Source organism: Marmota marmota, unplaced genomic scaffold (assembly GCF_001458135.2).
Source record: "Marmota marmota marmota unplaced genomic scaffold, marMar, whole genome shotgun sequence".
NCBI classification, from domain to species: Eukaryota; Metazoa; Chordata; class Mammalia; order Rodentia; family Sciuridae; genus Marmota; species Marmota marmota.
In genome coordinates, this window is record NW_025999842.1 from 6466455 (window position 1) to 6484423 (window position 17969).

A 17969-nucleotide genomic window follows, 5' to 3' on the forward strand; every position below is an offset into this window, starting at 1 on the left:
GGCTTATCTTGGATTTAAAAAAAACAGTTTTCATTACACTTTCAAGGTGCCTTTAGGGCTGGGTTTATGTGCTTTTTACTTATGTACTGTTTATACTTAAAAAGCAGCTCACTTCTTTCAGAAGGTTATTCATTGAGATAGTCTGCTTTATTTGTTCCCTGTTTCTCAAAGATAAAAATGTAATTGAATAGATGAATAGCTTAAATAAATATTTAGGGAAAAATTAAAGATTAAAATCTAAACTATAAATCTTTGTTCCTGGACAATTGAAAAGAAGAGTTGGACTTACTTTTCATAGACCGAAGTGGTCACCTGTGTTGAATCAGGTCAGGCATATGGATGAGATCTTGATTCCTCTTTATCTACCAGATCCTTCTACCAAGACAATAGAGGATGATAGAAGGGAATATTATTGCTGTGTAGACTCTCTGGGCATGTTTTACTTTCAAAAATTATGTACACATAAAGAGTTTCATCATTTTGTGTTGGGAGGCAATCCTCTATGAGTATTTGCATTTTTGTGTATCTTATAAGCAGACATTGTTTTTTGTTCTGGACTATCTTTTCAGGTATGTTTGCATAGTGAACAAACTTGGATGATAAAGTATCTGCTTCTAGAACAAAGAGCAGGTTTGCTTATGGTTCTATATAATATAGATAATATCTCCCTTTAGAATAAGGACAGGTGTGCTTACTGTCCTTTATAAAAGATTGAAGTTTCCTAAGCTCAAGGAGCCTCTCCTGAAGGAACAGGTCTTAGTGGGTCATTTTCATAGCTTCATAGGAATTGGAATTCAGGGAACTTGTACAAATATTAATATTGCAGTTATTGATGTGAGTGCTAAACAATTCTTTGTTTCCAACCTTCAAGTCTGCCAGGGCCCATGAAACTGGCAGGTAAACTTATTGGCTTGCAAGTATAGTGAAATTTCAGACCCTTTACAGTTCTGAATTAATAATTTGTTAAATAAAATGTATTGGAAAAGATTTACTGTATTGACTTTACAATATTTAAGAAGTTTATTGAGGATATTATTTCTTCTTGCTTTGATATAGGGTTTGTTTATAATGTCAGCTCATATATGGAGTTTCATCCTGGTGGAGAAGATGAATTGATGAGAGCAGCAGGATCAGATGGTACTGACCTTTTTGATCAGGTAAGATATGAAAGTAATTGAAGTAATACAATGGAAGAGTGCTCATAGATTTAGCACTGTGACATTTTTAGGAAGAAAAAAATAGTTGCGTAAATTTCAGATATGTTGACTTGAATCTTGAAATATAGGCAGATGTTCACAGTAGCAGCTGTCCATTTAATTTGTTTTTGTATTAAAACTTTCGAGGTGGTTTCAAATCCTTGGCTTACTTGCTGCTTCCCCCTTGGCAAGTATTTACCAAGTCTTGATTATTTTTATAATAATGGTAATTGATTTACAGAAAGCAGTAAAGATTGGAAAAAGGAACATTGAAACCTGCTGCTAACTTGCTGAGTCTCTCACTTTAAGCAAGTCACTTAGCTTCTCTATTCTTAGTCTTTCCTCATTTAGGGATTGTATATACATTCTGCCTGCTCACTGTACTGAATCTGCATATCACGTAGAAAGATAGATGAGGCTGATTAAATGAATAGAAAAGTTATTTTTTTCTGAGTGATAGCAAAGATTGTCTATGAGTATCTCAGAAGATACTTAGTTACTTTCTGCCTTATATTTAGGTAAATATTAGCTCTTAAACATTAAAAAAGTTACACAGAATATTTTAATTATTCTCAACTGTTATTCTAGCAATCTTTAGAAGGATAGAAATTTGCCTTTGTTTCACATATGTTTTTGTTTGTATTTTAATGATAATTAGCCATGTTAATAGTACTGGGATTTTATCATTCAAGAGACCTGAATTAGATTGGGTTATTTTGTATTGTTTTTTATCAAATATAATTTGGTTTCTGTTCTTCCTATTTTTAAATTTATGTTAATATTTGTTTTTCTACTAGGTTATGGTAAATATAATTTGTTTAATATTTAAAAGTACTAGAATACATCTACTTAAGTGACAGAATCTCATTTGCTGTTAATGTTCTACCTGGGTTGGAGAAAAGTCATGTTTGCATATTGGTTGTAATAGCATTTTCATTGGGAGACTTATTGCTGTCTTAAAGGAAGTTCCCATTGTCATTTGATATTTGTTATTATCTAGCAATGCAAACCAAATAAAAAGGATTAGGAATATTTGCCTTAAAACTTGTCTGTCACATTTTTCTCCTGTATCTGCCTTGATGCTGGATGTACTCTTTCTCAATAATAATTTTCAGTGAAATCTAGTCTTACTTCGTGTTACGAGTTTATATGGGCCTTATTTAAGGAAAGTTTTTTTGGGAGAAGTTATAAGAACTACTATATCATTAAGTCTGGCTGCTAAACCAGTACTGTAGTTACCAAATTGCTACATTCCCCTTGGCTTTAATAAGACCAGTGAAATTTATTTATGACTTTTCACTCACCATAAAAGTAAACAACTTTGTATATTAGAAATTGTGATAAAGCTTCTTGGATCTTTCAATATAAAACTTTTCTTGTGCCAAATATTTGAGTCATACAAAGACTATTAAATAATCTCTTTATTTTCATAATTGTCTCCAGTTTTGATCCCACTCCTGACCTCTTGTCTTGCATTTCCAAATGCCTCATGAGCAATTTGATAACCTGTTGATATTTCGACTCAGTGTGCTCTCAAATGCTATCAATTTTTCTTCTTTCCTATTTTCTCCTCTTTTGTCTTTATAACAGGGACTTGAAGGCACTGAATAATCTTTGCCTTCTCTCATTCTGCCCCAGTATTCAGTCACTGGCCAAATCCAATGATGACTTTAAATCTTATACGTTTTTCTCCCTTCCCATTGCCTTGTTTCATCATCACCTTCTTTAGCCCTACTATTTTAATACTGCTCAGTATCTTAAGAACCAGTTTAAATAACTTGACAGATAGATTAGTTTTCTTTTTCTTTTTAAATACTGTTTTAGTTGTCAGTAGACCTTTATTTTATTTATATGCGGTGCTAAGTATTGAACATAGTACCTCACACATGCTAGCCAAGTGCTCTACCACTGAGCTACAACCCTAGTCCCTAGATTAGTTTTATTAAAGACCATTGTCTTAGCACCTTGCTCTTCAACTTTTCAGTGGGTCACTACTGACAGTGGAATAAATTTAGTTATTTACCTGATATTTGACACCCTAAGGAAAATATATCAGGGTAAATAAATATAATAAAATAAATATAACAAAAAATAAAATATATTAGGGTAAATCAGTTTGCTCTGCTTTGAGCAAACTGAAGTGTCTGCTGTTTTTCACCAATTCTATGCCTTTTCCTCCCTGATTATCTTTTTTTTTTATGTATTTACTTAAGTTCTACCCCAACCATTTCCTTCAAAGATAGTTTTTTATACATTAGTGGATGCTCCATAAATATTTGACAAATTAAATTTCAATTTATATTAATAAATGAGTGCCTCTTATAAGATATTTATATTTGTAAACTAATTTTCTGTTTTAGTGTTACTTATTTACTCAGGGTGATAAAGATTCTGATATCAACATTTGACCTGATTATTTTAATGTTTATATAGTATTTTACTGGGTAATATATTATGATTTTCCTTTACTGATCTTTTTACAATTGAATATTTAGATTGTTCCAGCATTTCATTTATTTAAATAATGCTGTGATTGAGTGTTGTGGTATTTGCATCTTTGTGTAAATGCAAATATTTTTTTCAAGCAAATTCCTAAATATATGAGTGAAAGACCTATTTATTTTAAGGCTTTTAATGCATATTGAGAAGGTGCCAACCAAAAACTTGTTTAAATCTAATTCCCACCAATGTTGTCTGGCAGCAAATATTGTCAGTTGTTTTCCTTGAAGTACCTCTTGCTTTGCTCATTTTCAGAAAGTGTCTGCTAAATACCCAAATCTGAATATCCAGTTTGCTTATAAGTTCATGTATAAATGATTTTTCATGAGAAAAGCCCTATTCAGTTTGCAGATTGAGCAATTTCTTATGTGTTTTTCCTTAAGATGATTATCATACTTTATAGTAGAAGTATGTTTTGAGACCTTCCTATTTTGCCACACAGAATCTAAAAATATCCACACTAAACGGTCCAAGTTTAATCAAATTAATAATTTTTATATTTTGTATAGGATAGTCTTAAATATCATCCCCCTAAGTCTGTGGTGGCAAAGAATATAAAGATTACTAGAACATTTAGGAGCCATTGCCTTGATTAGTGGGATGCCAGCAGTTTTGCCCACTGTTGCTTATAGCATCATTGCCGATGTCAAAACAGTGAAAAAGGTGAGTGACATCTCACTATCCTCATGAAACTAATTTAGACTTTGTGTATACTTAAAGAGGTGTTAAAAACTTCCAGAAGTATGTAGAGCACACTTTGAGGACACTCTTTTAAATTGTCTTTGTCTATTCTGCTTTCCTGTCACTCCTTGTTGGCTAAGTGAAACTGCCCCAGAGCAGTCTCAGAAGGTTGTTTTTTGTTCATAATTAAATAAGAGCATCCTGTGAGTTAGAGTTATGTTGCATTTCTGCCATTTATCTCCCATGCCAGGTTCACCGTTGGGTCAATTATGAATCCATGCTGAAAGAATGCCTGGTTGGCAGAATGGCAGTTAAACCTGCCATCCCAAAAGGTAAGTAAGTGATGCTAGTGTTAAACTGGCATTATTGATGTATGATATATAAGCAGTATTTTTCCCCTTGGAGTTCAATAAATAGACTTAAATTAATCACTGTATTTTCCTCATTTTCATTATCTTTCTGCTCTAGCTACACTAAAGGTTTAATTTTAGTTCTTCTTAAGAATTATGTGGTGACTTTGTTTTAAAATTTTAGAACTTTTTTTTGAGAATTCATAGTGTAAGGAGTAAGCATTACAAAAGTAAGAAAACTTTATTTACCCTTTGTTTAGTTTTAATTAGTCTCTTAGTCTGTTGTTACATGGGAAGATTGGCAACAATACTTAGTTAGGGTTGATTTTTAGACTTAAATTTTTTGATTGTGATATATTCACATGATTAAAAAATCTGAAAAATATGAAAAGTTATACAGTAAGATTTTCCTTCCTTCTTTGTGTCCACTTTATCTGATTGTTCACATTCCTTAGGCCCTTAATATAGAATACCCCATTCTTCTATTAAACTTCTTTCAAATATAATCATGTTCTTCCCCTTACCTCTGAGTTGGGGCTCCATAATCTAAGTAGTCATGTCTTACTTCCTGACCTTCTTTCAGAAGAGCACACTTTGAGAATTTTAGACATGGAATTGAAGTATAAGAAATAGCTTGTATAATCCCTTTCTATGAAGGAATGTTAGTCATTTCTTTTGAGTAACTCCTAATCTTGACACTCAAATTAGGAATAAATTGGTACAACCAGAATCTTCTGCTACTTATTTCAGTGAGTTTATAATTGAAGGATTGATTGCCAGAGGCTTCTCAATAGAATGAAACTAGCATAAGTGTATCTAGATTTGAGCCATAGCACCATGACATATTAGCTGTGCAATCTTGAAGCCAATTTCTACTTCTAATTTGTACGATGATTCATAATATTAGGAATTCATGTGAATAAATTCCCTTGCACAATGAGTGGAATAGAGGATAAGTAAGGATTATTTTCCTTCCTCTCACTGCAAAACAAATAAGCAATATGTATATATAACAAAGTAAATAAGTTTGAGCTTCATGTTTGAAAATTCTTCTAAACCCACTTACTTTTGTAAACTAATCCCTTTTGCATCTACATTGGCTCCTATGTTGACTAATTAAGTCCCAGCAGGAGAGATGATACTAACCAAAATTTCTTAACAACTAACTTTACCCAATCCTCAATGTTATGTACCTTCATAATCTAGTAGTAAAGATCATGTGTTCTTCTATGATGCCATTAAGGGTGATTAGAAAGTATGGTCACGCTCCTTGGGTATGACTGTAGTTTGGATCTGGAATGTTTCCCAAAGACTCATACATTAAAGGACTGGTTGCCAATGCAAGTGGAGATTTGTGAAAGTGATTAGATCTTGAGGGCTCTGACCTCTCCAATGGATTAGTCTATTGTTGGATTAATTGCTCAGTAAACTATTGGGAGGTTGAGGAAACTGTAGAAAGTAAAACCAGCTGGAGAAAGTGGGTTATTGGGGGTGTGCCCTTGGGGACTATATCTTGTTGCTGGGCGCCCCCCCCCCTTTTTTCATGGTCTCAATTTGGTGAGCATCTCTATTCAGCCACATGCCTCCCTCCATGATCTGCCTCATTAAAGGTCCAAAGTGGTGGCGCCAAGTGTCCATGGACTGAAAGCCATGAGCCATGGTATAAAATAAATCTTTTCTTCTTTAAGTTGTTTAATCAGGTACTTTGTCACAGGATAGAAAGCTAACTAACATAGGTGTCTACCCCCTAGAAGAAATTTAATTAGTAAAAGACTTTTCTAATTTTTTTTCTACCTCTCTGGAAATGATAGAAATCTATCTTCAGCATGCTTGATCAAATACAACAAACATAATTTTAAATTACAGGTTACTCTGGTGTTGAAAAAGAGAAAGATTTTTGCAGTATTCACCCAGCAAGTAGGCCAGAAACTGTTAAACTCAGATTTGCCTCTTGCATCAGTTGGTAGCAGGGGGATTTATAGAAAGAGAGGGAAGCAGCTTCTTGTCTGTTGGATGTTGAGAAACAGGAGTTTTAGGTTTGTCTTATGCAGAAAATTTCCTCATAAGGAAATTCCCAGATTGAAAAAAAAAAAGTCAGGGCGAGTAACAATCTAGAATGATAACCCCCCACTTCCGCAAGCCCTTATGTAGATACTAGGAACTTAGAGCCACATAGGAATTTCCATAGTCACACAGGAATGGAAGACAGTTTTGAGTTCATAATTGGCAGGAACATCCCTGAGATGTTGGAGTGTATTTTCTGTCTTAATCTTGATTACAAGGTGATGGAGAAGAGGAAAAAGAAATTTCTGAGAATTTAATACCAAGCAAGGGCTTGCTCTCTGCACACAGAAGCCATTACTGAAACTCTGGGTGTTGAAAAAGAGAAAGATTTTTGCAGTATTCACCCAGCAAGGAGGCCAGGAACTGTTAAGCTCAGATTTGCCTCTTGCATCTCTTGGTAGCAGGTGAATTTATAGAAAGAGGGGGGAGCAGCTTTTTGTCTGTTGAATGGTGAGAAAGAGGAGTTTTAGATTTGTCTTATGCAGGCATAGATGGTCATCATGCCTCTTCACAGATTGCATATTTCTTTTACTGGGGAAGTTATCATGTTTTGCATGGAGGCTTTTGATCTTATAATGTCAAAAGGTCATTGACTGGAGGAACTGTCTTTTTCTGTAGATGTTCTTTCTTTCTTTTTTTTTGTCACAGTTATGAAAAGCTGACTAATTCAATAGCTTAAGCATTTTGTTATTTATGAAATTTAGGTTCAGGTGTGTTCTGGTTTAGCTGATTTCAGTCCTACCCACCTGTGAGTTTAAATGTACTACTTTTGAGTTTGGAATAAGCATTTGGGATTCAAATATCACACCCATGTGGTTTCAGAAACTCCAAACCAATAAGTAAAATGGTCTCTTGTTATAGGTTCATAGGCTTCCTGGCAAATATATACATAAATTTTTAATCAAGTAACACATTTCATCCTGAATCCCTAAAACCCCATAGATATAGATCAGATAGTTATTAGTGCTCAATAAAAAATTTGAGAACACATCCTCGCCAACATTTATTGTTGTTTGTCTTTATGATAGCTGCCATTCTGACAGGAGTGAGATAAAATCTGAGAGTAGTTTTGATTTCCATTTCTCTAAAGGTACACTCATACATTGCTGGTGGGACTGCAAATTGGTGCAGCCAGTATGGAAAGCAATATGGAGAGTCCTTGGAAAACTGGGAATGGAACTACCATTTGACCCAGCTATCCCTCTCCTCGGTCTATATCCAAAGGACTTAAAAACAGCATACTACAGGGACACAGCCACATCCATGTTTATAGCAGCACAATTCACAATAGCTAAACTGTGGAACCAACCTAGATGCCCTTCAGTAGATGAATGGATAAAAAATGTGGCATATATACACAATGGAATATTCCTCAGCAATAAATGAGAATAAAATCATGGCATTTGCAGGTAAATGGATGAGTTAGAGAAGATAATGCTAAGTGAAGTTAGCCAATCCCCCCAAAACAAAAGCCAAATGTTTTCTCTGATATAACAAGTGTGATTCATAGTGGGGTAGGGATGGGGAGCATGGGAGGAATAGACAAACCCTAGATAGGACAGAGGGGTGTGAGGGGAAGGGAGGAGGTGGGGGTTAGCAATGATGGTGGAATGTGATGGACATTTTTATCCAAAGTACATGTATGAAGACATGAATTGGTGGGAATATACCTTGTATACAACCAGAGATATGAAAAATTGTACTCAATATGTGTAATATGAATTGTAATGCATTCCACTGTCATTTATTTTTTAAAAATTGAGAACACGTGAGGAAACAAATCAGAAACAAATTGCAGAATTTCACCCCTAGAATTTTATCTAGAATGAAGATAATTATGTTTTAAATATTTGGGAAAATAAGAATGAACTGGTAACATGAGTGGAAAATAGCCACGTAGAATTGAAGAAGAACTGTCTAGAGCATCTAGCAATGAAAAATGAAACTGGTGAAAGTAAAAAGTATATAGCATGAATAGTCAAATAAATCAAAAATAGTAGAGGAGTTCAGTAAACAGCAGGATTGAAAAGCAGAACTTATACAGAATGTGACACAGAGACAAGAAAATATGCAAGAAACCTGAACACCAGAATAATAAAATCTAACACTTTTAATCAAATTTCCAGAATGAAGTAGTAGGAATAAGGAAGAGGCAACATATGAAGGGTCAGTGGCTTTGAATTTTCCAGAATTGATAAAAGTATAAATCTAAGTTTAGCTAGTTCAGCAAATCGGAAACAAGGTAAATGAAAGAGAAGCAACATATAGACTCTTTGTAGTGAAATTATAGAATATCAAAGATAATGAGAAAATAGGTAGCCAGAGATAGGTAACCATTAGTTAGAACATTGAGATCTAGTTTTATTTACTAGCTACTGTAGCCAGTTTACTAAAACAATGGTAGACGCCAGTGGAATTGTATGTTGAAAATGTTGAGGTAAAAATAACTGACAACCTAAAATCATTCAGTAACAAAGATGAAACAAAGTTATGTAATATCAGCAAAAAACCCCCAAAGACAAAAATATTAAAAAATTAAAAAATTTAAAAAAAAAACACAAAAATCCAGCAAACTGTTTTTCCTCATCAATAAAATGGGGTTTAAGAATAAATATCCTGGACTGGGGATATAGTTGAGAGGTAGAATACTTGCCTAACATGAGCAAGGCCCTGAGTTCAATCCCCAGTATGGCAAAAAAGAAAAAAAAAAGCAAACTTCCTAATGTTATTGTAAGCATTGAATAATGTTTGCTACATAAGAAGCAACAGATGATGGAGGAAATTGAAGTGAGTGTGGCCATATTTGCCCCTCTGTTCCTTTGATTCTTTTATACATCTCTACAGTTACTGGGTATAAACTAGTATGCAGTGATCTATTTTACCATGAAAGATGCTTGTATTTCTGTGAAAATTGATAGATTATTCTTATTATTAACAGGACCTGTAAGAGTGGAGCTGTGAATCAGTCTGTGCTTCACCATAAAATCTTTTGGGATCATGAATATTTGCTAGGGTGAGGCCAGTAGTGGATGGTGATATGAGAAAACTTGCAAGGCATTAGGAAGCAAAGATAAGAATTTTACAAACCAGAAGAGCATTGGTTGTAAGTAAAGGGACTTCTGTAACAGTGGAGACTTAAGATCCACCCATAGAAAGATTGCAAATTAGACCAAACAGCAGTGGATTAGGGAAAAGTATTATTAGGTAACAGAGCCTGAACTCCAGGCTGACCAGAACAGGGAGACATTATGAAGGGGACAAAGCAACTAAGGAGGAAGATTGAATGTGTCAGAAATAAGAAAGCTGTTTTAACAACCCCTTGTATGCCTTTCATCATAGGTAACGATGAATCATCAGTCTCTGCTGGCCTGAGAATCACCAATAGAGACTATTAGACGGTATAACTGTGTAATTGTCCAAATTAGGACAGTTTTAAGGATGAAAGCAGGCTCTATTAGTAATTATGCTGGCAATAGAGAGTAATCTGTGGCAAACCAGGGCATGTGTTTCTTTTACAATTAGAACTCCTAAGTGATGGTGAAAGAAGACTGTTGCTGAAATGGAACTTGGTGGGGGAGGTGGTAGATATACTGAAGAGGAATTTTATACATGGGCTTCTTTCAGTATGATAGCCTGAAATTTTTAGATGAGGTGAGCTGTCAGACCCCAGTGCAGGGATCCAGAACTTGCATTTTGGGGGAATCACCAAATTAGGCAGCTCTATGTTAGTTCTAAGTTTATTTGGTGGTTTCTATTGTGGCTTTGGTGTTATGCCTGTGATTCAAGGAATAAAACAGGACAGTGAGTAGACTCAGAATATACAACATAGTGTTATTACTAAGCAAAGAATAAGCTTTGCTTATTATAATCCTTTGTTTAAAAGTATTATGGTTTATATCAGGTTTTGTGAAGTATTATTAATAACGAATAAAGAAGAAACTTTGCTTGAAAAGATAAGCTTCAATTATGGTAATTTCTATAGTGGAACACTTCATTCTTTGATAAAGATGAAAAATGAGTTCTTATTCTGCCCTTATTCTTTGGCTGCCATTATTGTAGCTACTAACCACATGTGGCTATTGAGCAATAGAAATGTGCCTCGTACAAATTCAGATATAATGTAAATTTAAAATAAAATATCTCTGGATTTTAAGACAGTTTGGGAAAAATAGAATGTAAAATAATTTGTAATCTTTACATTGTTTACATGTTGAAATGATAATATTGTGGAAATATTGTCAAAACCTATTACTAAATTTAACTTGTTTCTCTTTTACTTCATTAAATTGTTATTAGATTTAAAATTATGCATTTGGCTTGTCTTATATTTCTTTTGGACAGCACTGTTCTAACCCATAAGTGTAATATAATATTTTAAAAAATAATTATATTTTCCAGTGGCATCATGTAGTCTCAGAAATGTTTCTTCTTAATTTCTCTTTGCTTTATTGTAGTTTCTATTGCTTTATGTTTTTAGGTTTCATGGTCATTCCCTAGCATTTAATGACTGTAAACAATTTAGAACTGTAGATTAGTAGAATAGCTGAAGGTGGAAGGATTTAGAGCTTTTATTACACTTCCATTTGAAAAGCAAAGATACTGAGGCTTATATGTGTACATACTTTACCAAAACTTGAGTTCCTCTTTTATAATTCCTTCCTTCCCCCCTCCCCTTCCTTCCTTCCTCCCCCCTTCCCCTCCCCTTCCTTCCTTCCTTTCTTATACTGGGAATTAAACCCAGAGTTATTTAATTGGAGAAGCCTAATGTTTGAAGAAATCATAGGCACCTTTTTGCTTTAATAATGTTAACCACTTTTGAATAATTTATTTTACTTTGTTCTTAACCACTATATCAACTAGGGTTGATTTTCTTCCTCATGGAACATTTGGCAATGTTTGGAGACATTTTGATTATAGCAACTAAACTAAATACTACTAGCATTCTGTGGATAGAAAGAAGTCAGGGATGCTACTAAATACTCTACAATGCAAGACATAATTTTACAACAAAGAATTATCTAGCCCCCAATGTTAGTAGAGCTGAAATGGAGAAAACATCTTGCATGTAGTAGTTCTTTATTTAAAAAAATATATTAGTGGCACATGCAAGGTAAGCTGGTTTGAAGACAGTGGATAGCTCTCTGGTTCATCCCAGGCAAGTCAAACCCTGGCATGTGTAGAGTCAGAGATTTAGATAAACATTGCACCAATAAGATGATGAGTCATTAATTTCCAGGTGTCCTGTTCTGTCACAGCACGGTTAATATGCACAAGAAAACTGTTAAATGGGCCAACTGCCAGCTTGCAGTTCAACTTCTTGTAAAACCAGAGCTCTTTTTATAAGGAGCCTAAGTTTCCTCATTGGTAAAATGATATAATTCAGGTAGACAAAGCACAAGCTTCAAGGCTAACTGGTAGGGGAGAAGCAAGACTAGTGGAGAGCAGGGACAGGTGGTCATAATGAAGTGGTCATAGTGAAAGGCTTTACTAAATGAGCAGATTTGCTGTCTCAATCTGGCTGACTTAATTTGTTCATGCTGCCATAGGGCCCATTATCTTGGTGATTTCTGCCAGAAAGATTAAAGGGAAATGTAATTGGTTAGGAGGCAGATGCAAACCCAAACAGGAAGTGTGTCTTCTGGTGTTGGTGTGCCTGACTGACATTTTGTGTCAGCATTTGTTTTGTTTTCAGATGTCTTAGTCACCTTTTTGTTGCCATGACAGAATATATAAGATGATTAACTTAAAAGGAGGAAAGATTTATTTTGGGTTATGGTTTCAAATGTTCAGTCTATGATCACCTGGTTCCATTGCATTGGGCCTCAGGAAAGGCACAATATTATAGCAGCAGGAACATATGGAAGAGAAAGCTACTCACCTCATGATGTCCAGGAAGCAGAGAGACAGAGGAAAGGGCTAGGGACAAGATACAGATTTCGAGGACATGCCAAAAGTGACTCACTTCTGCTTCCTGAAGTTTCTACCACCTCCTGATAGTGCCACCAGCCAGGGACCAAGCCTTTAACATACCAACCTTTGGGGGACATTCCAGATCCAAACCATAACATCATGCAAAAATGATTTTTAAAGGTGTATATTCATGTGTAGGTGATTCCACACGATGAAGAAATTGTTAGACACTCAGAGGATAGGACAGGAATGGAAAATAACTGACAAATTGGAGAATTGAATAAAAAATGATGAGGTTAGCTGACTGAGGAAGAAAATATAAACTTCTGGAAGTGTGGTATATAGTATGATAATTAAATGAACAGTGGAGGAAAAACTGACTGTAGAATATGTAAGTATCTGGTACTTTTAAATCTTTTAATCCTGGGATTTTTTTTCATGATATATGTTTAAACCTTTTTTCCCCCCAGTGCTGACAGTTGAACCCAGAATCTTACACATGCTAAGTCAGTTCTCTGCCACTGACTGAGCTACATACCCAGCTTTCTATTTTTAACTATTAAGTCTTCATTTTAATTCTGTTAGTAAACTGCCTCTAGGAGAATGTGTAATCCCCAGCCTTTGAAGTTAAAAGAGATATATAGAATATAAAGGAGATTCAGAAGGTATTTACCAAGATGAACACAGGAAAGACAGGTTAACGATAGCTTAAAAGCATAGAATTTATTAAATTTTATAAGATTTGAGTAATGAATATGTAATTCAAAACAAAAGCAAGAATTAGCATTGTGTTTCTTTAAGACAAGTTTTGTTTAGAGATATGGAAGATGAGAAAACAGTGGTTATTAAACACACTATAGAGAACCAGTGAATCTTCTGGCAAGAGTAAATAGTCAAGGGCTGGAATTGTGCTTACTGGTAGAGCACTTGCCTAGCATGTGTGAGGCACTGGGTCAGATTCTCAGCACCACATATAAGTAAATGAATGGAAAAAGGTCCATCAACAACTGAAAAAAAAGTCTATTAAAAAAAAAAGAGAGAGTAAACAGTCAAGGGAATCTAGAATGGCAAAGTTTGAACTTTGTGAATAAGATCCATGGTGTTAAGACTGATCTCATATCTGATAGTTACATAATACCAACCTTTTGGAATAAGAAAAGGACATGAGAAATGTAATTACAAGATGAATAAAAAGCATTCAAATATAAATTTTCAGAATTTTTCTTTATAGAATGCTTTTTTGGGGGGCTGTCTGACAAATGCCTATATTTTCAAAACAGTAAAATACTACTTCCTCAGTGTAGTCCTTTAAATTTTCCAAGTATAATTTATTCTATGATTCTACAATGTCTCCTACTTACCTTTTTAATAAATCTTATCACATAATATTAAAAAGAACAAACATTTTTATTTTTTAATAAGTAATAAATTCTTATGATTCAAAAAGTTCCTTGTTATAACAGTCTCCCATCAGACCTTTCCCATCCCATGCACACATGAAAGTAACCATGTTATTATAGTTTTATTGTAAATCTTTCAAATTATCTTTATGTATAAATAATCTGAATATATTTTCCCTGTTAAGATGATTATCAATAGATATTTATTAAAAGGATGAGTGTGCTGGTAAAACAGTCTTTCTTTACCCTAGGAGCTCCACTCAGTAATGGTGAACCAGGTTTGGGTCACAGTTAAAAATGCTCATCTAGTCCCCTTACTAATGAAGAGTAGAATGCTGACAGATGACAAGTCAGGCCTTCTTAATGACTCTGACCTCTTCAGGAGTAGAGGCTCTTTTCAGAGTAATTAACCAACATTATGAGAAGATATAAATTTGATTGTTCATGGGGCCAACCAAATGATAGAATTAACTATCAAGAGAGAGTATCAAATTTCTATTCAAGGGAGAAAATATCTCCTGTGACTAAAATTATTGAGATATAAGTATGCTGTAGAGTAAAAAGTGGTCTATATTTCTATGATTTAGTTTTTTTAAAAACAGTTTTAAAAGTAATACTAACTGGTACTTCTTATATTGGAGTAAAAAATGCTTAGGAAAACATTGACTAATCTTGCAAAATTTAGAAAGTTCTGAAGATTCAACTCATCTAAGGCAAGAACTGATCACATGAAATAATGTTTTTTTCCTAGGAAAAAATTATCAGGACAATTTTTCAAAATCTTGTGTAACTCTTAGTTTAAAAACAAATTGTTTTCATGATAAATAAGATCAAACTTTTATCTGTGTTGTACACTGAAGATAGATTTATTTGCTTATGTGTTGTGAATTTACTGTTTACTATAAGATTAAGAATCACAGATGCATTAACAGTGATAGATAAAACTGGAGTACAGTAAGTGATCAGGGGGAGACATCTGTGTTCCTTGCAGATTGTAAGATTAGATTTTTATCTGAGGGTTGACAAACAAAGCTCATTTTGAGGGATAATTTAAGTATATTTTAAGTCTCATGTCTTTTTGAAATATATTAAACAACCGCATGTCAAAAATAGGGCCAATTTTCAAGGGAGACAAATTCTATCTTTGATTTGTAGTTGAAAGTGGTGGATTTCATTCAGGCCCTTACCCTCTAATTTTTATCCTTAAAGGCGGGGATTTTTTCATTACTATGTTATTGAGATTACTTTCTGTCATAAAGTGATTTTAGTAAAACGGGGAGAATGGAAAGGAATACGATCTGGCCTCCTTAGACGTGCTTATTATATGATGGATAAGTCAAATAGAAATAATTGTGGAATTTCTGATGATTAGAAATTAGAAGACAAAAAAATTGGAAGCTTTGACTTAAGGACATTGTTTTATTTTTCTTAAAACAAGGTAATGTCAATTTAACAAGTGATGTGACCTTAATGATAATACACTTAACAGTTTTTAAGATACAGCTTTGTGAAATTGGCTGCCATCCTGAAAAAAAAAAGAGAGAAAAAACAAACCTGTTAAATTTTTAGGGGGTTTTAACACTAATAATTACATTCAAAATGCATGTGAAAGTCTTAACGTATTTTCATTATTTCAGCTACTTTAATCTTATAATAATGATTTTTAAGTGTTGATAATACTAAAAGAGAAAAATTATAAACTGCATTTTTTTGGGTTGTTGACATGTGTGTTTTATTTTATGGAATATAGTTTCATAAATCTGTTTATACTAATTTAGAATATGATATCCTAGACTAAACCTGGGTTTTATTTGCTTACTAGAGGAATTAATTTCCTCAGCCATTTAGTATAACCCAGTGATAGAGCAATTGCCTAGAGTTTCCAAAGCCTTCCATTTTATTTCCAGCATAAAGTAGGGTAAGAAAGAAAGTGATTAACTAAGATATTAGAAAAAAGTGACCAAAGAAGTAGAAAAAGGCCCAATGAAATGAGAGACAAACATCTGGAGAAATGGCCTGGCTGTCTTTATAGATGAAACTCACTTAGTTTAAACAAAGGCCATCTATTTATTAGACTCATTTCTGTCCTCAGGACTTACCAAAAAAAAAAAAAAAAGACTTTTAAGAATGAAGGGCTGTGAGGATTAAATCAAATATTCTAATGTTGTCTTTGACATGATAGTATTCTTAACTGACTTTTCCTCCCCCAAATCGCCCTACAGACTATCATGAGGAAAAGAGAGTCTTAAATGGTAAGTCACACAGATTTATAATAAAAATATATCATACTCATATGCTTATGTCCAGTATTATATGACAGAGTTGTCTGGAGAAGTTAGATTTTTTTTTTAAAATCCAAAAGATGTCTTTACTTGCCCAGGCTTAAATAGGATTTGACAGAATATTTTGGGCCCCTTATTCCAACCATTATTCACTTTCACAGTAGTGTTTTCTGTGACTTCCCTGAACACATATTCATTTGCCCAAAGCTTGAATACTTGTGGTGATTAAAATGGTGCTGAATGATACAATGCCCTCAGGCATTTGAACTCACCTTCATTGTTTATACACAGATGTTGAATAGCTTATTAATCTACCAGTCTGTGCTAGCTTCTTCAGCCATTTAGTATGACTCTTAATTTTGACTGACAATGCCCCTATCCTCCCCAAAATTTGCTGTGTTGATGAATACTGATTCATGAAATGCATGGGGTTACTCTGATTGAATTATGTTATTGTACATTTGGAGAGACATATTTTTCTCTGTGTTTGAAAAAGAAAGTTATAGAAATGCAGCCAATAAACCAGATTGGATGAATTACCTTTTTCTTTTTGATTAGAGAAAATAGTCTGTATTTTACATGAATTTATGCAATTTTTGATACCTGAAGCTGTTGTCTGATGGTATTATACTGTATTAAATTAAGGATTTAGTTTTTATCTGATGATGGACTCCTTTGTGGTACTACAAAAGTAACAAACTTAGAATGGAACCACCATTTGACCCAGTTATCCTACTCCTTGGTCTATATCCAAAGGATTTAAAATCAGCATACTATAGTAATGCATCCACATCAGTGTTTATAGCAGCTCAATTTACAATAGCTAAACTGTGGAAGCAACCTAGGTGCCCTTCAATAGATGAATGGATGAAGAAACCGTGGTATATATACACAATGGAATATTACTCAGCATTAAAAGAGAATAAAATTATGGTATTTTCAAGTAAATGGATGGAGTAGGAGAATGTCATGCTAAGTGAAGCAAGCCAATCCTCAAAAACCCAAAAGCTGAATGTTCTCTCTGATAAGTGGATGCTGCTCCATAATGTGGGGGACATGGGAAAAATGGAAGAACTTTGATGGGGCAAAGGGGAAGGAAAGATGGGGAGGGGGAATGAGGGTTGGAAAGATAGAGGAATGAGATGGACATCATTATCCTAGGTACATGTATGACTGCATATATGGTGCGATGTTACATCGTGTACAACCATAGAAATGTAAAGTTGTGCTGCAGTCATGTACAGTGAGTCACAATGCATTCTGCTATCATACATATCTAATTAAAATTTTAAAAAGAATGAATGAACCCCATTGAAATAGATTTAAAAATTAGTAACACTGGGCATTTTCTTTCCCACCGCATGTGCCTGTTACCTTCCTTTGGATGTACTGTATTTAACTAATATACCAGTTAGAGTTAGGCTTCAAAATGGAAAATAGTGTCTGTTCAGTTCCTTAGCCCATTTATTGATTGGGCTAATTGGTTTTTTTGGTGTTAAGTTTTTTGAGTTCTTTATATATCCTGGAGATTAATGCTCTATCTGATGTGCAGTTGGGAAAAATTTTTCTGAAGGCTCTCTCTTCATG

The 17969-nt window shown here is 34.1% G+C and overlaps 1 protein-coding gene across 2 annotated transcripts in view; it reads left to right on the forward strand.

Moving 5' to 3' along the window:
• LOC107153521 (cytochrome b5 reductase 4) overlaps nucleotides 1-17969 on the forward strand; it is a 79829-nt gene that overhangs the window by 16099 nt on the left and 45761 nt on the right. For both annotated transcript variants that reach the window (XM_048804283.1, XM_015499068.2), the window contains exons 3-5: nucleotides 1057-1157; nucleotides 4627-4708; nucleotides 16323-16352. In XM_048804283.1, the coding sequence (XP_048660240.1) occupies nucleotides 1057-1157; nucleotides 4627-4708; nucleotides 16323-16352 (213 nt within the window). The remainder of the gene's footprint in view (nucleotides 1-1056; nucleotides 1158-4626; nucleotides 4709-16322; nucleotides 16353-17969) is intronic.